Source organism: Acomys russatus, chromosome 22 (assembly GCF_903995435.1).
Source record: "Acomys russatus chromosome 22, mAcoRus1.1, whole genome shotgun sequence".
Taxonomy (NCBI): domain Eukaryota; kingdom Metazoa; phylum Chordata; class Mammalia; order Rodentia; family Muridae; genus Acomys; species Acomys russatus.
In genome coordinates this window covers 55621225-55645962 of record NC_067158.1, presented here as the reverse complement: position 1 = coordinate 55645962, position 24738 = coordinate 55621225, and the positions used below count along the sequence as shown (strand labels likewise).

The 24738-nt window shown below is 42.9% G+C and overlaps 1 protein-coding gene across 1 annotated transcript in view; it reads right to left on the bottom strand.

Annotated features, from left to right (window-relative positions):
• Positions 1-603: 603 nt before the first annotated feature.
• Positions 604-24738, bottom strand: part of Slc30a9 (solute carrier family 30 member 9) — a 49026-nt gene continuing 24891 nt past the window's right edge. Inside the window, exons 10-18 of the mRNA XM_051164682.1 lie at positions 20441-20496; positions 18581-18716; positions 16084-16123; positions 15556-15627; positions 15020-15127; positions 13284-13449; positions 6614-6743; positions 3264-3377; positions 604-1643 (exon numbers count right to left, since the gene is read on the bottom strand). Of these exons, the coding sequence (XP_051020639.1) occupies positions 1599-1643; positions 3264-3377; positions 6614-6743; positions 13284-13449; positions 15020-15127; positions 15556-15627; positions 16084-16123; positions 18581-18716; positions 20441-20496 (867 nt within the window). The 3' untranslated portion in view covers positions 604-1598. The remainder of the gene's footprint in view (positions 1644-3263; positions 3378-6613; positions 6744-13283; positions 13450-15019; positions 15128-15555; positions 15628-16083; positions 16124-18580; positions 18717-20440; positions 20497-24738) is intronic.

Sequence of the window (24738 nt, the reverse complement as noted above, 5' to 3'; positions counted from 1 at the left end):
GCTGTGAAACTGTAACTGGCTAGGGAACCAAGCCCAGGCTTTGCGCATGCCAGGCAAATACTCTACTAGTGGGCTTGACCACAGTGCAACAACTTAAATTAAGTAAATAAAATTTATTACATATATTGGGGGGACACAAGTGGAGTAGTCAGTTTTCTGTATCCACATGTGACTCTTCAAGGTCACACGCAGTCGGCAGGCTTGGTGCCAAGCACCCAGTGAGCTATCCCACTCGGCCCAATTCTGTATTTCCAGAGAGCCCAGGCTCTATGTAGTGAGTTCCAGGCCAGCTTGACCTCCAAAACCCGTTTCTCAAATACAAAACAAAAGGACAACAAGCACAACCCTGCATGGCCACACAAGCACATTATCAGTTCTCACAACTTTCCACCAGGTGTCATTTCCAAATCAAAAACTACCACAACAAATCCTTTAATCAGAGATTTATTTTCTGTTTCCACATTACAGTTTTCTGTAATTCATAAACTGCCATCTCAGCCTGGAAACCCCGAGCTCACAAGGGTGGGCGAGGACGCTCACTGCTCCCACACACCTCACGAGCTGTTTGGGCAGAGACGGCTGCAGCTCTGCTCTGAGTCTGCAGTTACTAAACTGAATGGTTTTCCCTTGAGACCTTACAGCCATCAGAGCTATTTGCTTACATAATATGTACAGCCAATATGCTATGCTAAATGCTTACTTGAACTGTACTTGATCAGACACACTGTTGGCTCTGATCACACACAAAACCACAACACAAGTTTCAGTGTAAGAGATTTACTTCTCTATCAAAGCAAAAAGTATCCCACAGTTCATATTTACATAAGTAGTGCCTGCTTTTAAATAAATTAAAAACAAAATGCTATTGGGCCTATAAAATTATAAATATTTCTAGTCCATTTTACAGAATGTTAAAACATTTACAGATGTATTATTTCCCAGTAAATAAACACTATGGCACAGAAGCCAGTTTACAAAAAGTCACACACCTAGGATTATGTCTTTAACATTACAAAAATTAAACCAAATAAGGAAAAATGGAGAAAGAAGAAATTTTACAAAATGGCAATTACTATGGTCTAGAAGGTCTGAAGTGTCTTCAGTCCACTCAGTAACTGCGCCATCTCCGGAATGAGCGTCAGGGAGCATGCCTCTGAGTGTTCAGGCCGCAGTCACAGTCTACAGAACACTTCCCCAACTGGGCAGGAAAGGCAGACCTCAAAACAGTGACCATTTCAAAACCACACAACAAGGTTTAGCCAGAACACTCACAACTCGAACTCTGTGGACTCCAATCTTCAGTGTAGCCTAAGTTACACCATGGGGACACACTGTGTTACCGTGTTAAGGAAGGAAACATGATTTCACGGCTCAATACAGACTGGCTGAAATGAGAAACTGGGGGTGATCTAAGCAGCCAGTGTCCCTACAGAAGCACGAAGACATGATTAGAAGAAAGGAGTTTTAGTTCTGTGGCCTGTTCAACTGCTCAGCCCGCAACAGCCCATCCATGCTGGGAAGCGCGGCTCTGGACGGCACTGAGTCCCCTTCAGTGGGGAAGACCACGTCTCCACGCCCACGTGACTCCTCCATCACCACTATAGTATCTCCAGATCTACGTGCCGAACTTCAGGATTGCGTTTCTGGAAAGGAAAATATTTCTTCATTATTCACAGCTAAATAAAACCCTTTTTTTCTTTTCTTTTTGGTCTTGTCAATTCTTCCTCATCTCTAGACTGCAGCAACTAAAAATATTTGTTATACTAACAAGTAGGATTTATGCATAAGAAAATAATATTTATGTGTTATAATTTATTCACATTACATTCTGATTGTTATCCCCTCGCCCTTACCTTCTAGTTCCCACCCGCCCTCCCTCTTCTGCCCTATTCCCCTCCTCTAGACCTCTGATGGGGGAGGGGCCTCCTTCCTCACTATCTATCAGGTCTCACCAGGGTAGCCTGCATCCTCGCAAGGCCGCCCCACCAAGGGGCAGTGATCAAACCGCAGGCACCAGAGTTCATGTCAGAGGCGGTCCCCTCTCTCCCCCTTCTCACCCATGGAGCAGGAGCTGTCCATCCGCTACGTCTGCACAGGGTCTAGGTTCTCTGCATGCATTGCCCTCGGTTGGTGCATCAGACTGTGGAGCCCCTGGGTCCAGATGCACTGGCCTTGGTGGTCTCCCTGTGCAGCTCCTGATCCCTCTGGGTACCCCACCCCCTCCCTGCCCTGGCCGCACTCTTCATACAACTCTCAGCTCTCTGCCCAGGGTCCAGCTGCAAGTCCAGTATCTGTCCTGAACCCCTGCTAGGTGGAGTTTCTCAGAGGACTTATACGGTGGCTGAATCTAGCTATCGTTAAGCTAGCTACTGGCTTCTAATCCTTCACACTAAAAGGTTTTTGAAAAAAATATGTGAGGTAGGTGACTGGAGAGATGGCTCAGTAGTTAAGAACACTTGCTGCTCTTACAGGGGACCCAGGATCAGTTCCAAGAAGCCACATGGTAACTTACAAGGATCCAATGGATCCAAAGAATCCGGGGCCCTTTTTTCTGGCCTCTGCAGATACTTTCCACATGTGGTACATAATTATAGGCAAAACATCCATACATGTACAGTGAAAATAAGTCTTTAAAAAAATATATGAAGCAATACTACTAGTAAGCATAGACAGTAAGGGACAGCTACTTCCAACTCAACAGGGAAAAGCGCAGACTAATGTGAAGGCATGCTTAGTACTATAAACACTCCATCACATTGGCTTTTAAAATTTTTTTGACTAAAATATGGTTTCTTTTTATTTTCTTCAAGACTTTTTCTTTTATTTATTATTTACTTATTTTGAGACAGGGTTTCTCTGTGTAGCCCTGGATGTCTGTGAACTCAGTCTGTAGACCAGGCTGGCCTCGAACTCACAGAGACCTGCCCACCCCGCCCTCCTGAGTGCTGGGATTAAAAGTGTACACTACTACCACCTTGTGTCAAAATACTCTCTATTTAAAGGCAAAATACTTTTTACTACCTTAGATGACAAGTAGGAAAAACAGTGATAAAAAACTGAATTTGGAGATGAACAAGAGATTTAAATCATTTCACTGGCTGAGTTACTTAAGTTCATGAATCCATGAAATCTTTGCCTACAAAGTGTTTATGGGGTAAAAGAGAGTACACACATACACACTTAGCATGGGGTCTACACAGAATAAAGACCCCAAAAACAGCTGTTGGTATCAGAGGACAATTTTTTTGGCAAATAGCTCTTACTTTCAGCTCCTTCTCAAGCCTGTCCACTTCCGCTCCGAGAGTATCGATAATGTTTTCTCCATGTTTAAGCATAAAGGCTTCTAACTGTTCAGGAGTCTTCACTTCTTGAATTTCCTATAAAGAAAATGAAAGCAGAAAAACAGAATTGTAAAATTATAGTGGTATCTGCATAATTTGTAGCACCACTAAGTTTAATGAGAAGTGCAATCTTTACGGCAAGGCAGTGAATCACCTGCTTCTTAACAAATCCAGAAGAACGCCACGCCCAGTGAGCCTGCAGAGTGACGGTAAAGACAGAGATCGCTCACCAAGTCCTGCCAGGACTATGACGACCTCCCATGACAATAAAAACAGCTCACTTCTCCTTCAGTCTAGTAAGTAAGCAATTCAAAGTAGACTAAGTCACAAAAGTTTTAGAAAAAAAATGTTTTCACGATAAAGTGATGAAAGGTTTTTTTCTTTTAACCACAAGATAAACAGCATACAAGAGCTGGACACAGTCCAGGGGTCCCAGCTCTGGAGGGAATGACAGGACGTTAGAGGACTCAAGGTCTCTGGGTGTAGAGGGCATGCCTAGGACCTCTCTGAGTTGGAGGCCATCCTGGTCCACATAGCTAGTACCAGACCAGCCAGTCCTACAGAGTGAGACTTTTGTCTTTAAGGAGAAAAAAAAAAAAAAAAAAAAAAGGCCGGGCGTAGTGGCACATGCCTTTAATCCTAGCACTTGGAAGGCAGGCTGATCGCTATGAGTTCAAGGCCAGCCTGATCTACAAACTGACTCCAGGACAGCCAAGAATACCCAGAGAAACCCTGTCTTGAAAAAGCTAAAAAAAAAAAAAAACAAACAAACAAAAACAAAAAAACCTAAAAACCTAAAAATAAATAAATAAATAAATAAATAAATTAATTAATTCACCCAGCACTCAGGGAGGCAGAGGCAGATGGATCTCTATGAGTTCAAAGCCAGCCTGGTCTACAAAGCGAGTTCAGAACAGACAAGGCTACACAGAGAAACTCTGTCTTAGAAAACAAAAAACAAACAAACAAAAAGACGCAATAAAAACTTCTACCTTGAATGTGAGAGAAAACTGGGCATACTTTGGAGGTTAGTTCAGCTCCATCTATGGAAGCAGAAGAGTGTACACTGGGCAGTTTTCATCTACTTCAGCTTAGCTATCCATGTCTACCCCGAGGAGACTCCCACACGTGACCTAGGTCACACGTATGAAACGCAACCAGGCATCAGCTCTTTTTCTTTCTCTCTGAGATAGGATCTTACTATGCAGCTCAGGATGCCCCAAAATCGTGATCCTTCTGCCTCAGGCTTTCAGGAGCTACGACACCTGGCATTGTTTCTAACAGTTTAACGCTGAAACAATATAAATCTTCATCTAGAAACAGGATATGCAAATTGTATCATATCATATTCATAGAATGTGACAGCAGTGACAGTAAATGATCCCAAACCATATAGACTAACAAGGAATCTCAGACATACCGTTATGCAGCCGTACAGTCACACGATATAAAACCATTTACATTTATATATTATACATTTATATCATACACTGTGGAACATTCAAAATATATTATGCTAAAAACATGCAGTCTAGAACTCAGAATGGAAATGACAGGTATCAAATTCAGCACATTAGGTAACTCTGGGGACAAAAATGAGATTTAGCAAAAAATAAAACCGTCTTTGTCATGATTTCTTTTAAGATCCTAAACATAGTACATGTTAGGTACCCCTAATCTGAAAACCCAAATGTTCTGAAGTCTACAACCCTGTGAGCACTGACACGACATTCAAAACGACATTGCAGCTCAGTGGCGGGGTGTCTGCATGATGCCCTGTGCTCAGTCGCCAGCACACATGCCAGGCATGGTGGCACCTGTGCAACGCAGCACCACAGGGAAGGAACGGAAGGTTCAGGAGTCCAGCCACACCAGACCATGTCTACAGCTAAGAAACAATGATAACAGCAAGGCTAAGCACCAGGCCTTTTGACTTTTGGATTAAGAACACTCAATGTATGCAAATATATATATTTTAAGTGAAATCAGAAACATTTCTATTTTCTATGAGGATACTCAACCTGCATAGCAAATGTTAAGGTCTGACAAAACCAAGTAGTAACATTCATTCTGTTTACTGCTGGCTTCTATAAAATGTCTTTAGATTACCACATTACCTTTTTATTTTTGAGGTTTTTGTCCTAGAATCTAGAGGTTACTAAAACCACATAGTGCAGACCCTAAATCTCTCTTTTATTTTTAATTAATTTAATTTTATATGTATTGGGGTTTTGCTTGTAGGTGTGTCTGTGTGAGGGTGTCAGGTCCCCTGGAACTGAAGGTAGACAGTGTGAGCTGCCATGTGGGTGCTGGGAATTGAACCTGGATCCTCTAAAAGAGCAGACAGTGCTCTTAACTGCTAAGCCATCTCTCCAGCCTCATTAAAAAAAAAAAAAAAAAAAAAAAAAAAAGATTTATTTATTACATATACAGTGTTTGCTTGTGTGTATGCCCGCAGGCCAGAGGAAGGCATCAGATTTCCTTATAGATGGTTGTGAGCCACCATGTAGTTGCTGGGAATTGAACTCAGAACCTCTGGAAGAGCAGACAGAGCTCTTAACTTCTGAGCCATCTCTCTAATCCTCCTATTTTTTTTATATACAAAAATACATACCAAGGATAAAGTTGAATCAATTAACCAAGCACATATCCAACAATAAGACACAACTGAGATCCTGTACCTGCACTGCAAGTTTTGTGAGCATGCCTCTCCCGCCCCACCCCAGCTCAGCTCAGGCAGCACATGCAGGCTGGAGGCGTTGGGGAAGCATAATTCATGTCCTGGCAACTAACAACTGTTCAGAAGGCAGTTTAAAGTTTGTCCTTATTTCTAGAATTTTCTACTTACCATTTTTGGATTCTGGTAACTTAACCCACAGAAAATAAAACAGAGAAGCGGGTGAGTGTGCTGTTGTGTTCTCAGTAAGAAAGCATGGATCTGGAGTCAAAGATGACATTCATGTGACATCATACATATGGTTCTGAAATCTCAGACAAGCTGGCTGGTCTGCTGTTTAAGGTTGCTTGTATGGTAGAATCTAAGTGTTATTTTGTTGCCATACAGGGATGCTGAGAGTTAATTCATGTAACAAGTACTAACAACTTAATGACTCAGTCTGTACTTTTAGCTGTCTCCTCTGACCCACTGTAAACACAAAGTCTATCAGACTTGGGAACTAAAAAGTTCATAGGTCAAGTAACTCTAAGACCGTAAAGAAAAAAGTGACGTTAAACTGGGGCCACAGAAGAAAATTACAAATACATAAACTTACTTGCAGCATGTGGTCAAAATCTTGCTTTTCCAAATATGACCGTGTAACAACTCGTCCATCAAAATCCACCTCAGCCTTAAATCTGACTTTTCCTAATCCCAGATCTGTGGCTTTCACATCATGAATTGCCCTGCAGTGAATAACAACGCATGTAAGTCTGAGTGAACGGCACCCATATGCTCACGGCAGAGAGTCCCAGCCTCCCCAGCAACACTGCAGAGCACCTACTGCCAAGCTCATCACTGTGTAAGGCCAACCCTATGTCCTGGCTTCTGTGCATAATGTCACACAGAACGATAAGCATAATACTGTTTTTGTAATAAATTATATAAGTGAATTATAAAGATTATATATTAAAAATTATTAATTCTAAAGTGCTTCTCTAAACTATTATCAAGTTAATCTTATAAACTTTCCCATAATCTATACAGTTACCAATTTCCCAACATTTAAAAAACCAAAATTTTTGTTGATAACAATATTTGAGTGTGTAAATCACACTTTCCCCCCTGCCTTCCTTTCTCTTCTGTGATGATGAGGTTCAAAACAGGTCCAGTGCACAGCAGTGCAAGGAAGCCACACCACAAGTGCACTAGTGGCTTGTGTGCTGGCTAGCAGGCAGGGTCTTCACGCAGTCCTGGAGCGACTGTTAGAAAGGGTGAATAATGTACAGACTGATGAGGGCAAAGGCAACCTAGCACACGCTCAACGCAGCACAGACTGTAATGGCTCCAATCGGGACAAAACACAGGAAGCATCTGCACTTAGAGACGTTCTTCTCAAGGTCGCTCAGCCAGTGCTCAGGCAGACCACAGCCCCACACTGCCCCTCTGCCTCCCAAAAGGAAGGCGGAAGATGCACCAACTGCTGGGCTTTCCTCCAGCTCTAACAGAAGGAGCAAACCTTCCCTGTGGAACTGGAGAAGGTGCCTACCTGCCATCAGTTCAATCTATTTTCTTTATAGAATATGTAAGAAATAAAGCCTGTGTCCAAAAACAGAGTAGTCTTAGAATGCCACCGTAAGACAGACTCTGTGCTATCAGAACACTGAATCCTAATTTCTGAATGATCTTGAGCAACTGAGTCCATGGCTACTTCTCCTCCTCCTCCTTCTTCTTTTTTTGGTTTTTTTGAGACAGGGTCTCTCTGTGTAGCCTTGACTGTCCTGGACTTACTTTGTAGACCAGGCTGGACCTGAACTCACAGAGATCCACCTGCCTCTGCCTCCTGAGTGCTGGGATTAGAGGCGTGCGCCACCACTGCCCGGAGAGTCCATGACTTCTAATCCACAGAAAGAGGTGTTATCAGCTCTCTGAGGTGATAGAGAATAAACGACTCAGTGGCTATAAAGTTAGAGATATGCAAGCTAAACACAAAGCCTATCATTTACTCATTTGATTGCTGTCTGTCCTCACAAAGCGCTGTGACATGTCTTTCTTTGTTTAATACTTAGGTGGTGGCTAAATCTATTCTCAGGTAGCTGAACCTTACGTCCCTGTAACTGACTGCAGAGAGAATGCTCTTGTAATGCAGCGTGTGAGCCGTCTTGCTGATCAATGCCTCCTGTATCCTGTGTGATCACCTCTCCTCAAATGTGGCCCACTTCTAGCCAAGAGAATAGATGTGGGCAGGAGATGAAACATCACTTCCCTCATCAGGCAGCTGCCTGTTACTTTTCTTATTGTTCACATTCAATCCTGGGTACCCCCATCAGCCTGCACTCTTTGACTAAGTACGCTGCCATGTTGGAGAGGCTCATGTGACGAAGGATCTAATCCCGCCAACATCAGACGTCTTAGCCAGTGGCTCCTTTCCCAGGCACAAGTCAATCAGCACCTTGACTACAGTCTGTGAGAAAGACTAAAGCGGAGAGCTGCACAAGCAGGGCCCGAATCCCTGACCACAGCTACTGTCAGACAATAAATGTCGCCTACACCACTAAGCTTTGAGACAGATGTAATACTGCAAGAGGTATTATTTTACTGTTAAGGAAAAACAAACAAACAAACAAACAAACAAACAAACAAACAAACCCAGAACTAGAAAGGATCATAATGAGTGAGTTAAGTCAGAAGCAGAAAGACTCAAATAGCATATACTCATTTATAATTGGACACTAGCCCAAGGGTCATGTCCCATGAAGTCTTCACTTACCAGGAAAGTGGGATAGATGTGAGGACATCCTATTGGGACTCTAGGTGAGAGAAGTATGGGACAATGGGGAAATAGAAGGATCCAGAGGGTCCTAGAAACCTACAAGAAGAACATTATGATCGGCGGATCTGGGCCAACGGGTTCTGCTCAAACTATGGCACCAGCCAAGGACAATACGCACAGTAAACTTCGAACCCCTACCCAGATCTAGCCAATGGACAGGACATTCTCCACAGTTGAGTGGAGAGTGGGGACTGACGTTCACACGAACTCTGGTGCCCCATATTTGACCACGTCACCTTGAAGGGGAGGCCTGGTGGCACTCAGAGGAAGGATAGCAGGCTACCAAGAAAAGAATTGATACCTTATGATCATATAGAGGGGGTGGATGTCCCCCTCAGTCACAGTCATAGGGGAGGGAAATAGGGTGAAAGTGGGGGGGGGGAGGTGAACGGGAGAAAACAAGGGATGGGATAACACTTGAGATGTAATATGAATAAATTAATTTTTAAAAAGTAAAAAAAAAAAAAGAAAAAGAAAAAAACCCTAATGAACTTTGATTCCTAACACTGATGGTTTCCGAGGATATAACCCACATATCTTCATTCCTGCAGACAATCCACACTTACTACTCTTTTATCTTAAGAGTTCTTTTACGGGCTGGAGCCATGGCGTAGAGGTTAAGAGCACTGGCTGCTCTTCCAGAGGACCCTGGATCAATTCCCAGCACCCACGTGGCAGCTAACCACTGCCTGTGGCTCCAGCGCCAAAGGATCTGAAACCCTCACACAAACATACATGGAGGCAGAACACCAATGCACATAAAATCATTTTTTTAAAAAGCTCTTTTACTAGATTTTAATTAGAATGCTGCAAAATTGCACCAAAATAAAAAATGGACAGAAATAAAGTAGAAACAAGTAAGTCAATAACGGCTGAAGACGTCAAAAAGCCTCCTCCCAGAAGAAAGCGAAATGATGCAGAGAAGACTGAACGCCCTTAAGGCTATAAACCAGCAAGCTGCACGAACATCTGTACAACACTCCTGCTCAGCAGCTCTCTCAGGTGCACATGGAGTTCCAACCCAGACAGATCTGTGCGTGGCGAGGTGGCAGCCTCAGCAGCTTAGAGGATAGGGCAACAGGAAGTGTATGCTCTGACTACTGCAAGGCAGGAAACTGATTGATTAGCAACAGAAAGAAAGTTGCAAATATTTAGAAACTGACATACCTCTAAACATACACGCACGCACGCACGTACGTACGCCTGTACACACGAGCAGCGCGCACACACCCCAAAAGGGAAATTTGTATGTTGTACGGACAATTGTACTCTCATGATGATTACAATATGAAGAAATGAAAAGTAATCTAGAAATTTCTAAGTAAAGGAATACAGAAATAGTAGTATATATAAACAAATGTATATTATTATGCAGTGAAAAGAACAAAGTCCTCACTGAAATCATGAGTGAACTGGAGGAGATCATGTTAAGTAAAATAAGCTGGACATGGAAAGACAAACACTCCATGTTCTCACCTGTGTGTGGAGCTAAAAATACTAATTTCATGGCAGTGGGGGAAGAAGAGGAACTACCACAGGCTGAGGGGGATGGATGGAGAGAGGCTACGATAAACCACTAGGGGAAGGGGTGGGGTGGGAAATTAGCTCCCAGCATTCTTACTTTTTTGTTTGTTTGTTTGTTTTTGGTTGAGACAGAGTTTCTCTGTGTAGCCTTGGCTATCCTGGACTCGCTTCGTAGACCAGGCTGGCCTCGGACTCACAGTGATCCATCTGCCTCTGCCTCCCGAGTGCTGGGATTAAAGGCGTGCGCCACCACTGCTCAGCGGCTTCCAGCATTCACTCAGAAGTGGCAATAAGTACTTATATATTTCAAAAATGCTACTTTGGGATTTCAAATGTTTCCAATGAAGAGTTCAACGTTTAAGGCCATGAGTGTTTCTACTACTGGATCTGACCATTACATACTACAAATATTTAGTGAGATGCTATTCTATGGTCCATAGTCCGTACAATCATTGTATGTTAATTAAGGACAAAAAATTTTAAACAAGCAAGATGAGAAAGTGCTTTCAGAGGAGACAAGATGCTGCAGGAGAACAATGCCTGGTGCAGAGAAAGCAGAGGCTGGGACAGCTTCTATCTGTGAAGTGTCTGCATTAAAAAGGTAACAAACCAGTTCAAAAACTTACCCTAAGCCTGCCTAAAGACACCGGAAATAGCGCAAACTAAACCCAAAGCAACCGGAAGGAAGGTAACAATAATGATTCAAGAAGAAATTAATGAAGAGGGAGATGAGAGAACAGAAAAGGCCAATTAAGCCAAAATGCAATTGTTTGAAAACAAAATTGACAAGTCTTTATTGCTTTTATTGTGTGTGTGTGTGTGTGTGTGTGTGTGTGTGTGTGTAAAGGTGGAGATTTAAGCTAATACAATCAGAAACAAAGGATGTGACATTGCTGCCAACCTTAAAGAAAAACATTTCAAAGAAATTGTGTGCAAACCCCCCACATATTATATATGTAATAGGAAGATTTTCAGAACTACACAAACTTCTAACACAGCCCAGTAAGAAACACCATCTGACAGACTTGACCAGCAGGTGCAAGGCTCAAGGTTTGGAACATGGGGAAAAATCTGTAAGAGAAGATAACACCTAAGGGTATGTATAAAAAAACCACAACAACAGCAAAACCCCCAAACAAACAAAAAGCGGGGCCGTGGTGGCACATGCTTTTAATCCCAGCACTCGGGAGGCAGAGGCAGGTGGATCACTGTTGAGTTTCAGGCCAGCCTGGTCTACAAAGTGAGTTCAGGATAGCCAAGGCTACACAGAGAAACCCTGTCTCCAAAAAAAAAAAAAAAAAAAAAAAAAAAAAAAAAAAAAAAAAGCCCCAAACCGATTTAATATAGAAAAGCCCATGTCCAGATGGCTTCATTGATAAATGTCATCAAAGACTTTTAAAAGAAATTACTGTTGGGCTGGAGAGACGGCTACTCTTCCAGAGGATCTGGGTTCAGTTCCCAGCACCCACATGCCAACTCACAATCATCTGTAACTCCAGTGTCAGGGGACTGATACCTTCTTACCTCCATGGGCATGAGTCATTCATGGAAAACACTGGTATACGCGTACACCCAACACACACGTATAAAAATAAAATGAAATTTAAAAAAGAAGTTAATATCTTCATATGCTCTCCACAAAAAAAACTTCCCACCTCACTCTATAAAGTTAGTATTACAAAGACAGAGTATTAGTAGGGCTTATTTCACATGAAATAACTAAGATTGGCACTGATTTTAATATTTAACTTAAAATTATAATGTAACTACCTTGTAAATTTAAGTAGAGATTTTAGAGTATAAGTCAAATAATTACTAATGTTTTACTAATTCAAGCATATGAAAGGAGAGTTTTTTACTCCATTTTGACCTAGGCCTGACCTGAGGAGTCACTATCAGTTCCAGGAAAAATCCCTCATTCGAGGGCAGCCAGTCAGAGAAAAGGGCAGCTAAGAGATAACAAGAAAAGCGTGGAGAAATCTTACCCCAAGCCTGGCCTCCTGGGTCCGGGCTGATCAAAACCCGACCCATGTCGCTGCCTTGTTGCCCACCAGTCAGGTCTTAGATCACCTAACTCTTGCTGAAACTCCCTCTTTACCCATAAAAAGGACTGCAAGCCGACACCCAGGGTCGCCATTTTGTAAAGTGGCTGACCCCTGCACACAGGATCCTTTCTTTCATGAAATAAAACAGTCCTGTCGATTGCATGTGTGAGTGGTGGCCTCCAAGTGGCAATTTCAGACTTAACAGCATACAGGACATGTAAACACTTGCATGGTTTCAGCTGTAACACCTCCTGTACAGTCGTGCTGCTGTGTAACTGCTCCGAGTGGAGCCTACGAGAAGCCTGGGGCCGCCTCTGGAGGACAGTGAGCTCTTGTCCTTAGGACTTCAGCTCCAGGACCCACTGTTTGGTAGCAGGGCCTCCTGCCTGCACCACTCTGCTCTATACACGTCCTGCTTCCACCCTGAGTTCCAGCTGCATGGACTCCTGCTGGAATGTGAACTTCCGCTTTTGGGGGGGGGGGGGCTACACAAGCCTCTTTACAAAGTCCTGCTCTCTGCTATCCTGTCACAGCAACAGAAACAGACTGAAATCAAACCGGACAACAGACTCAAGAGCTTCCTATTTTAAAATTTGAACAGAATAATTGTATTTATTAGTTTTTCATGACTATAGCCAAATATCAAAGATAACAATTTTGAGGAGGAAAGATTTATTTCTGGCCCACGGTTTTGGAAGCTTTAAAAGGCAAGTCAACTACATTTATCTCATTACAGCATCTATGACTTACCCACGGGGTACACAGGTTGAAGACTTGTGTGTATGAATCTTACAAGGGGTTTCAAGAGACACGTTTCTTCCCCTGAGTAACAGTTCACTGTGTCTGTAGGAACCACCCAAAGCACAGCACCAGCCCCGGCTCACCTTACTGACGGGTCGCTCTCCAGGAGTTCAGTAAGCCGCTGCACCTGCTCTGGCTGTATGGACCGCCCCAGGAGTGCTTCTGTGTTCGTGTAGATGAGGAAGGCGGAGACCACACCTAGTAAGGTGCCCACCCCCAAGGAGCCCAGGCTGTCGTACAGTGGATTGCCTACAGGAGTCAAGCAGACACGCCGCATTTCCCATTACTTCATGAGCCTTAAGAGCCAACAACCCGGCTACTGGAAACCCCCTCCTGGCTCCTTTAGTCACTTCTTTAATGAGTGCTAATAGTTTTACTACTCTACAAGAGCAGCTGGGCATGGTGGTGTGTGCCTTTACCCTTAGCACCAAGGAGAAGAGGTGGGAGAGCGCTGTGAGGCTGAGGCAAGCTGGGGAAGTTCCAGGCCAGCTAGGGCTACACAGTAAGACTCTGTCTCAAGGAAAATCCTTCCTTAAAACAAAACCATGTTAGTGCTGGCACGTGTGCCCATGCATGCACACCTCAGCATGTGTATGGCACTCAGGGGACTACTGGGGGACCTTCTCTTCCACTATGTAGGTCCCAGACAACAAAGTCAAGTCATCAGCCTTGGCCCCGAGTGTCCTTAACTGCTGAGTTAACTCAATGGCGCTTATTTAACTTTAAACAGAAGCAGCACTGTAGCCTTTCATCTTGGGAGGCAGAGGCAGACAGATCTCTTCTGGGTTCAAGGCCAGCCTGGTCTACAGAGCCAGGCTTACCAGGGATACATAGTGTAACCCCATCTTGAAAGAGAGAATTGGGCAGGGTAAAGGTCAACCAGGCCATCAGCTGATACTTGCTGAACACGTCAGTGAAGGTGAGCCCTAGAAGAGCCCGACCTCACAGACTGAGTCAACACCCAAATGGCTCTCACTTTAGAAAACAAAATGAGTCTTCTGTCCCAATTAGCCTTCCGGCCCTCAGACGACTTAACCAGCTGCCAAACCGAGCAGGGAAAAGCCTGAAGAATCCAGGCTGTGAAGGCGGCAGAGACTTCAATAACCACGACCCTTGCCGTGACCCCTGAGGGCCTGTGACATTACCCAGTTAGCATCAGCCACACTGTCACAGGTAAAGTGACGTGGATCAGAAAGGCCACAATTTTGGCACACTGCTACCAAGGCTTACAAGGATCTACCAATGCCTTCTTTATTTCTCATCTGGAGATAAAAATCTAACGCAGAAACATCTGCACACGTTCACTGGCCCAAATGTTTTACCATTAAGCTCTAAAGTTAGGTTACGAAGCGATAGGTTGTTCATACACATGCTGTGCACCACCCCTTACCCAGCCTCCCAGCCCGCTGGTCTCCTCTTCGCTCTGAGCAGCTCTCCTGCTGCCTTACGTCATGTGAGCTCTATTACCTGCTTTTCCCTGCCTCTTGCTTCCTTAATAGCTCTTCCTCTCTGCTAATGGTGCTCTTCCTACTTTCAACAACAACAACAACACACACACACGCACACACACACACGCACACACACACACACACACACCCTAGATTCTACAGATGACAGAAAACAGGCAGTATTTGCCTGAACCAGATTATTTCACTAAACATGATGATAGCCAGTTTCACACAAATATGCAAATAAAAAATTAGTATGGATTATATAATAATCCACTGGCTTAAAATTAATCAATGATCTGACCAACTCCTCATATTTTAGAGAATTAAGTAGTAGAAGAAAAATCATGTGTCGTTTAAGAACTACTTACCTGTTATAGAGGTGAGGCCCATGCACGTAGCTGCTATCACCACCCCTAAAACAGCTGCAGTGTCCTCCAGCAGGATAACATTTGTACTTGGATCACGACTTTCCATGACTTAATCATTGGGGCAAAAGACAAGAAAAGAAAACTTCTGAAATCTTAATCTGACAATCAGAAATCATTCTAACAAGTACCAACTTAAATCAATCTGCTAAATTAACAAAAGAATGGATGGGAGACTATAGTTTTAAAACTATTTTTTTAATCTTAAGTATTGATAATAACTTGTACAGTCAAATTACCTTTCCAATTATACAGGCACATTCAGAAATATAACAGCTCAGCCAAGTCAAGTTCAGACATAAAGCATCCCTATGCTCAAAAACTCTCTTTTTAAAGAGCTAACTTGTCTTATGACAGTCACACAGACAAGACAGTGGGACTTGTTTTATACCAGCTATTGGTGACAAAGCAACAGCGCTAAATGCTTTAAGCACATAAAAATAAATAAATAAACAAATACCTGGTTCTAAACTACATACCATACTTATAAAATGATGTTCCTTTGGCCTGAGCGCTCCTGCGGAGTTCATTTATGGCAACAAGAAGTGTTGCTGAAAGAAAAGCATCCTATCAGCAAAGAAAAAACTTCATGTGTCCAAACTTTAAAAAGAGGCATTTCAAAAGATAAACAAATAAACACAGCACTTAACACCACAGCTGCAGTAAGACAGGCTCTCCATGAACCATCAGGATTCTAGCCATTGGAACAAAATGGACCTCCTACTTCAAAATTATCATTACCACAGCAACAGCCTTTGTCGACTGAGCAGCCAATAGACCCCTCAGCACCATCGCCCACTCCCCGTGCCCTCACCCACTACAGCATAGCCACAGAGCACTCTACAGCACCATCGCCCACACAGCACAGCCACAGAGTCCTCCACAGACTTTCTACCTTGAGAAGCACACAGAGCTGAGGTTCCTAACTTCACAGGATGAACTAACAGAGCTTGGCACCTTAATGAGTGTGTCGTTAAATGTACACTAGACTTGGTAACACTACATACCTCCTTCAGACACCAAAGATCCTGCTAAAATACAGTATGCCTGGAAAACAAGTATTAAAACAAACAATGAACCAAATATTTCACTAAAGAATTACAGATACTCATATATAAAATTTCTAATATTTTATAAGATTAAAATATAAGCTCTAAGTCAAGCTAGACCCTAAGGATCTTGTTGGGAAACAACCCAAAGGATGATAACATATGGACACAGGCCAGATATAGTACTATCCATAGTGCTGGCCTTTAATCCTAGCACTCGAGGAGGCAGAGGCAGGCAGATCTCAAGAGTCTGAGGCCAGCCTGGTCTATAGAGCAAGTTCCAGGACAGCCACGGCTACATAGAGAAGGCTTGTTTCCAAACACACTCCCAATTTTTTTTTTTTTAAACAAAAAGTTTTAAAAGACATAAAAGAAAAATTTTCCTATTAAAAACAAAAGTGCCCCAAATCGAGGACTGTGAAGTAACGCCTAGTAAGAGTCTACTGGACCCAGTGTTTAGCAAAGTGCCTCACACTAGTAGAATGCTGTTACTCAGGGACAGGGTATGCTAGGAACTTTCAAACTCAATCACAATTAAAAATTTACCTCATCACAAGGGGAGGGGAGGTAGGGGGCAGATGGTGGGATGGAGGGTCCAGGAGGAGAGGAAGAGGGGCACGATGGGGTTGCAAAGTGAGTAATATATAAATTAAAAATAAATTAAAATTTACCTCATCACTGCCTAACTTCAGAAGCTACTTTGCCTCAGTCAAGTGACGCTGTTCCAATCAGATGAAGCTAGGACAACAAGGCGTTGAGCCTGCAAAGTGGCTCAACATGTTCAGGGGACGCAAGTTTGGTTCATTTAATTGTACTAAGTGAACTATGGTTAAAAACAAAGTAGGAGCTGGGCGTGGTGGGGCAGGCCTTTAATCCCAGCACTTGGGAGGCAGAGGCAGGTGGATCTCTTTAAGTTTTTTGTTTTGTTTTTTGAGACAGGGTCTCTTCTGTGGAGCCCTGACTGTCCTGGAGTCACTTTGTAGACCAGGCTGGCCTCGAACTCACAGCGATCCACCTACCTCTGCCTCCGAGTGCTGGGATTAAAGGCGTGTGCCACCACCGCCCGGCTGGATCTCTGTAAGTTTGAGGCCAGCCTGCTCTAAAAAGAGAGTCCAGGACAGCAAGAATTGTTACATAGAGAAACCCTGTCTCAGGAAGCAAAACAAAACAAAACAAAAAACAGAGTAGGAAACTATCCTCAAAAACGAAGGACTAGACACCGTGGCGTTCTACTGTAACTGCAGCACAGGGAATGCAGAAAAAGCATAAGGCAGGAGGACTCAAGAGTTCAAGCCCAGTCTGGGTGTCGAAGCAAAACACTGTCTTAATAACTAACCAACAAAAACCAAAATAAAAGTATGCCTAGTTCACCTGGCTTGTTACCATAGATACATATGGAATAACAGGATGTTAAAATAAGACTAGTTATATACTATTATTCTATGACCCAAATAAAAAAAAAAAAAAGTTCTAGGTTCAGTCTCATTCCAGAATGTTCTACCACCAGAATGAAGCACTTAGCCTGCAGGGGTTTTCGAAAGGAGGTGGGAGCCTCCACACCCTGGTGGTGCGCCTAGCATGACTGCAGACAAGTTGCAGAGGAGGATGGCCAAAGGCGAACATCTCTACCGTGAGACTGCTCGGTGAGCTTGCCCCAGGAGTCTGAGGACTATGGTAAACTGTCTGGTGCACACGTGAACATCTCTACCGTGAGACTGCTCGGCGGGCTTGCCCCAGGAGTCTGAGGACTATGGTAAACTGTCTGGTGCACACGTGAACATCTCTACCGTGAGACTGCTCGGCGGGCTTGCCCCAGGAGTCTGAGGACTATGGTCAACTGTCTGGTGCACACGTGAACATCTCTACCGTGAGACTGCTCGGTGGGCTTGCCCCAGGAGTCTGAGGGTCATGGTCAACTGTCTGGTGCACACGTGAACATCTCTACTGTGAGACTGCTCGGTGGGCTTGCCCCAGGAGTCTGAGGGTCATGGTCAACTGTCTGGTGCACACGTGAACATCAATCCGTAGGCAAGGCTGCTGATGGCGGCTGTCAGAAGAAAGGAAACACACAGAGCCCCACTAAAAGTAAAATGTCCCATTCATAGGCGTTAGCCATGGGGCCCACAGTTGGAGTCTTCTGAAACATCGAAAAGGCATTTTTGCCACATGCCTAGAATGAAAGCAGTATGGGAATTTTGGCTGGGAGAAAGCTAGACTAGTTCAGAGGGTTAGGCTGGAGTAATAATTGCTCTGTATTGTTCTCAAGGCTAATTAAATAAATCAAAGTCTTCCTGTGTCCTTATTTGGGTAAATAGCTGGCTAAACATAAATTGCCACCACACTAATTTTATATTTATAATATATTAATAATCCTTTTACATTCCAATACAATTTCACAAAGGTATTTCACTAAGTCACAGTACTCCAAAGGGAGAGAAAGGATAAAGAGGATCACCCATAGAAGGGATTCCATAGGCTGAGGATGAAGCAATCCCATGATTCCATGGTACCAAGAGAGTCCTGCGCCCATCATGAAAATACCAACACCACTAATCAATGAAGAAATATAGCGCATATTTGAAAAGCCATACCTGAAAGATAAAAAGATAATATCGTTTTCAAAAATGAAGACTTAACTTTTAAAATGTTTTTAATACATCAATGAAAGAATTCTTAAACTATTAAAATGGTATAGTTTTATATATTAAATACTGTAGGAGCAAAGTTCAAATTTGAATTTAAAAATATACAAAGTGGGAAAAAGGTAAGATTTTTGAAAATATATAATAATAAATAGCACTTAACTCAGGTATTTTCTAATCTCTATTTCATATAGTCTATTTTGATTTATTAGAATTACTTTATATTTACATTCTGTAGATGCCAGGAAAATTAATCTTTTAAGAGTTACATTAAAATGTTTAACATGGTAACACTTCAGTTTCCTTGAAGGATTACAGCTTCCTTCCTCTTTTGTTTGCTTGCTTGTTTTGAGACAGGGTTTCTCTGTATGTAGCCTTGGCTGTCCTGGACTCGCTTTGTAGACCAGGCTGGCCTCGAACTCACAGTGATCCACCTGCCTCTGACTGCCGAGTGCTGGGATTAAAGGCTGCGCCACCACGCCCAGCTTGCACTTGTAGGTTCTTGCTGAAAAGATGTATTATATACATCTGTACAGGCTATTACATTAAATCATTAGCCCCATGTAGCTATTCATATCTAAATTTCCTTTAACTAGTGTCCAAAATTTAATTACTGTACTAAGTAGTACTAGAATTGGCTGTTGAAAATAACTTAAGAAGCAATCTTCAAAATATGAAATTTAAAAATTTTACCTTCTTGTTTAAATTTTTGGTATAGAAAATCAGTAAGGAAAATATTTTTTCCAAGACATAGTAAAACACAGTAGATGTGTAGTTAATTAGCATTTGTTCCCTATACTAGATAACTCTAACGCATTATTCTTATTAAAACACTACTGTCGTGGTTTCAAGTAGGCACTGAAACGGGCATCTTCCCAGGGATGAAGGTGCACTCTGCTGCCCTAACGCTCGTCAAGCTGTACTGATGAAGCTACAGTAACAGTGAGTGTGGAGCTCAAGGGTTTGGGTGGCTGTAACGGAAGCACAAAAATAAACAGCCACAGCAACAAACCGACACACTCAGGGTGATACATTCTGAAACAAACAGCCCTTAACTCACAAGTATGTAATTTTGAAATGTTATCAAAACATTTCTCAATCATAATAAAAGCATTAAAGAAAGAGTAAATATGAATTTTTAAAAGGTTAACGTCAGGCTGGAGAGATGGCTCAGAGGTTAAGAGCACTGCCTACTCTCCCAAAGGTCCTGAGTTCAATTCCCAGCAACCACATGGTGGCTCACGACCATCTATAATGAGATCTGGTGCCCTCTTCTTGCATGCAGGTACACATAGGAGCAGAATACTGTACAAATAATACATAACTCTTAAAAAAAAAAAGGCTAACATCAAAACCTTAGATGATTAGGTAGCCAATTAAGTTTCGACTAAAATATACTTCCTTGAAATAAAATACAATAGACTCAAAGATAAGTGCTTTGTTATTATCAAATACAGAGATCTGCAGGCTGTATTATAAAGTATAAAAATAATTTCAACTTCATTTTCAAACTATGCCTTCAATTTACTTTGACCATTACACTTTAGATGCTACAAAGGAAATGACCAAATCTCAAACAATCTGATGCTATATAAATTTAAGACTTCTGAAATTCATTGCTTTTATTTCAATGATAAATTATAGCAAATTCAAGTGAGAGGCAGCGTCCTTACGGGTGAGAAGGGTCTGGTGTCTGAACAGACTTGCTGATGCCCAGTGCTAGCAAAGCCTGTGGAGAACAAACAGCAGCACTCAGTACCATGGCAGAGAGCACAGCAAGCCAGCTTGGGAGGACAACAAAGAAACCGATTACACACCAAGACAAACCCAAGGACACTCAAAACAACATTGTTGATGAGGATGAAAAACTTGAAAGACAGCTGGACATGGAGGCACAGGCTTAAATTCCTAGCACTTGAGGAGGTGTGAGGAAGGAGAATCACGATTGAGCCTATCTTGGGTGATGAGATTGACCTCGAAAGAAAGAAAGAGAGAGAGAGAGAGAGAGAGAGAGAGAGAGAGAGAGAGAGAGAGAGAGAGAGAGAAAGGAAGGAAGGAAGGAAGGAAGAAAGGGAGAGAATACCAAACTAATCCAAGACAATAACCACGAAGGAATCTAACAATCCATCAGTAGGGAAACGCAGTGCAAATGACCAAGCACAATACATGATTCTCTAGCAGTTTAAAATGGCAGTTTCCTGTGCTGACATGGGAAAGCGCCTACAGGTACTAACTCAGTGACAAGGTCTTGAATGAAAGCCAGTCAGTCTGAGCAAGCATTTCAACGGCTGTCACAACAAGACAAGCTACAGCTCTGTGGCGCCGTGACTGGGACTGCACTCAATCTACAAATTCCTCTGTCATCTGCACTGCGTCACCTCCCTCTCGACCTCTCTCCTCTGTGGGCCTGGGGACCACACCTTGGGCTCTGCACAATCTAAGCAAGCACTCACCAGGAGCTGCAGCCCAGTCCTTCCTTAGATCTTAGATTCTCACCCAAAGTTTGCAGTGTTCATTGTAAAAGTTGTGTACACCTTTTGCTAGATTTATCCTTAATGTTTTGTGACACTATTATAAATGGAAAAATGTAAACATCATTTGCTGGCAGGTGAAATGTACTGATTTGTGTCTATTCATTTTGACTATTAAATCAACCTTACATTCTCAGAGAAATATTTACGTGATACTACTACGATTTTTATATATTGATCTCATTCGTTTATATTTTAAAGAATTCCTATGTATGGCCCTGAAGGATACTGATCGGCACGTATGTTTTTCACATGTGATGACACTGTAGGTTTTGGTATCAGAGCTGTTACGTCCGCAGAGTTGAAAAGCCACATATACGTCTCTACCTCTCAAAGTCTATGCACTCTGGGTACTATTTTCTTCAAAGCTGGGTGAGTTCTCTGGGTACTGTCTGCAAAGGTGACTAAGGATTCCTTTCTCCTCCTCAGCCCTCTTTACCTCTGGCTCTAGGATGGGCCCTTCCTGTGGTTATAAAGAAGGGCTGGCTCTTTCCTAGCCTTTACTCTTCTGTTAATGCTACGCAGTGAGATTGTCTATCAGGTATAGTTTTTGTTTTGTTTTGTTCTTTTAGCTCTAAAAGCCCTATTAAGTTCTTTTACTATCTGCCAATTGAGTTTATTTTATCAACTGATTTTCTTTCTAGTTGAGCCCCATTTCCTTGCTCCTTGTACTATCTAGTAGTATTGTGCTCCTAACTGAGAAAATTAGCCAAACACAGTGAATGTCACACTAAGTGTGTGTGTGTGGGTCTGTTATCTTATCTAAAGAGCATGGACCTTTGTTCTGACAAACAAATACAGTATTTATAGTTAAACCTTATTATTTCCATTTCTGGGGAAGTCTGTTAAGAGGGGTTCTACAATAGCCTTTTACACTAGGGATACTTTACCTCTACTGCTAAGGCATGAGACTGGGCTCCCTGGGTCCCAGTACAGTCTCTTACCGCACAGGGCAGACTCTGAAGCACTGTAGCCCTGTGAAGCACTAGGAATTGCTCGGCTTATTGCCTGTTTGTATTTCTGCCCACAGCATGCACGCAGGATTTAACATTCAGCAAGGACTCAAGAAGATCCCTACGTAGACTCTGCTTTCTAGGTTCCAACCACTTCAGATTCCTGGAGCTTTGAGAGTTCTCATCCTGGCCCACTACTCCAAAGGTAATTCTAAGTAAAAAGCCAGAGAACGTACAAGAGAGATCAAACCCCATCCCAGAGGTACAATCTTGTGCTGCTATGATGGAATGTTTGGAGGCAGTTATATTTTTGTCTAGGTTTTCACTGTTGATACATCAAAAGACTAAATTCAAGCTCTGTGCGTCCTTCTTAGTCAAAGCAGAAGTTCTAAACAGTATTCTGCAACTTGATCTTTTTGCTCAGTTTACCACAGCTAAAAGCTACCACAGTCTTTAGAACCCATACATAATATTTGCACTGTCTACTTTTATTTCGACTTGACACAAGCTACATGCACCTGGGCAGATGGAACCACTGTGGAGAAAACGCCTCCTCGAGCTCGAGCCTGGAGAGCACGTTCTTATTAGCGGTGATGGGGAGAGTGCAGCTGCTGCAGCCATGCCAGCCTGGGGGTCCTCGGGCTGTACAGGGAAGGCTGGCTCAGCCAGGGAGAGCGAGCGCGCCCACCCGCAGGCAGCAGGTAGCGCCCTGACTCCCCTCAGCGATGGACCTGTAAGCCAAGCCAGCGCTTTCCTGCCTAGCTTGTTTTTGGTCCTGGAGCTTCATCACAGCAGTAATAACCCTAAGCAGGACAACATTTCAGAGAACAGACGCTCAAGACTTATCTCCCATGTTTCAAGCACTCATACTAAAACTGTTAATTTGTTTCGTAATTCTTTGTCCTTATATAGGCAGATCTCTAGAGTTTGAAGCCAGCCTGGTCTACATAGAAAGTTCCAAGATAGCTATCATTCACTATATATTTAGAAACCCATTTTAAAATTCTCTCCTGGGGCTGGATGTTGGGAGAGATGGCTCAGAGGTTAAGAGCACTGTCTGCTCTTCCAAAGGACCTGGGTTCAATTCCCAGCACCCACATGGCACCTTCAAACTGTCTGTAACTGCAGTTCCAGGGAATTCTGATTCCCTCAGACATACATGCAGGCAAAACAATGCACATAGGGAAAAAAATCTCTTCTACAAGCTAGAGTGTTTGCTCAGTAGTTAAGAGCACTCACTTGTTCTTGCAAAGGACCCAGGTTCGATTCCCACCACCACATGAGGCTCACAACCACCTCAGGCACCAGACATACACGTGGTACACAGATGTACATGGAAGCAAAAGACTCATACACATAAATCTAAAAAATGAAAATAATCTCTTCTATAAAGATTGTGACCAAACACATAGTAAATGATACATCTATACTTCCTACCCCACTGCTGGAAGTTTTTTTTTTTTTAAAGTATTTATTTATTTGTTAAATATACAGTGCTCTCCCTGCATGTACACCTGCAGACCAGCAGAGGGCACCAGATCTCATTATAGATGGCTGTGAGCCACCATGTGGGTGCTGGGAATTGAACTCAGAGGACCCCTGGACGAGCAGCCAGTGCTCTTAACCGCCGAGCCATCTCTCCAGCCCCATGTTGGAAGTTCTTAAAGCATAAAAACTTACTTAGTAATACTGTGACCACACTTCTTTTTGGAGCTAGGTTATCATGTAGTCCAGGCTGGCCGTGTATACCCTGGTTCCCCATCCACAGCCAGCCTGTGGCCATTATTCATTCAAAGATTAGTTTCAGAACCACTTGTGGTGACTCAACTTTCTTTCTGCTTTCTTTCGTTTTTGAGACAGTCTTACGGTGTAGCTCTAGCTGTCTAGGAACACACTGTGTAGACCAGGCTGTCCTCAAACTCAGAGATCCACCTCCTTCTGTTTCCTGAGTGCTGGGATTAAAGGTGTAGACTACCAAGCCCAGTGAAATTTGTTTTTTTTAAACTTAAATTTTCAATGCTTTAGTTTCTTATATAAAATAACCTCAAATAACCTACGAATACCCTCTCGTATTTAAACCGTGTCTGTATTGCTTCTCATGTGTCATACAGTAAGAACAGTACATACATTGATGTTAAACTCTACTGCTAAGGACAGTAACAGGGGCGGGGTGGGACTAGAGAGACGCTTCACCGATTAAGAGCACTGGCTACTGTTCCTGAGGACCTGGGTTTGATTCCCAGCACCCGGATGGAGGCTCAGAAACTGTAGTCCGAGGGGACCTGATGCCCTCTTGTGCCATCAGGCATTCATATGGTACAGACAGGCATAACATTCATATACATAAAATACACCTTAAAAACAAGGAAGAAAAAGAAAGAATAATGATAAGGGCAAAAGTCTGTACGGTATAGACAGCGTGATCTCTCTCTCTCTCTCTGTGTGTGCGTGTGCGTGTGTTGAGGCAGGGCCTCTCTGTGTAGCTCT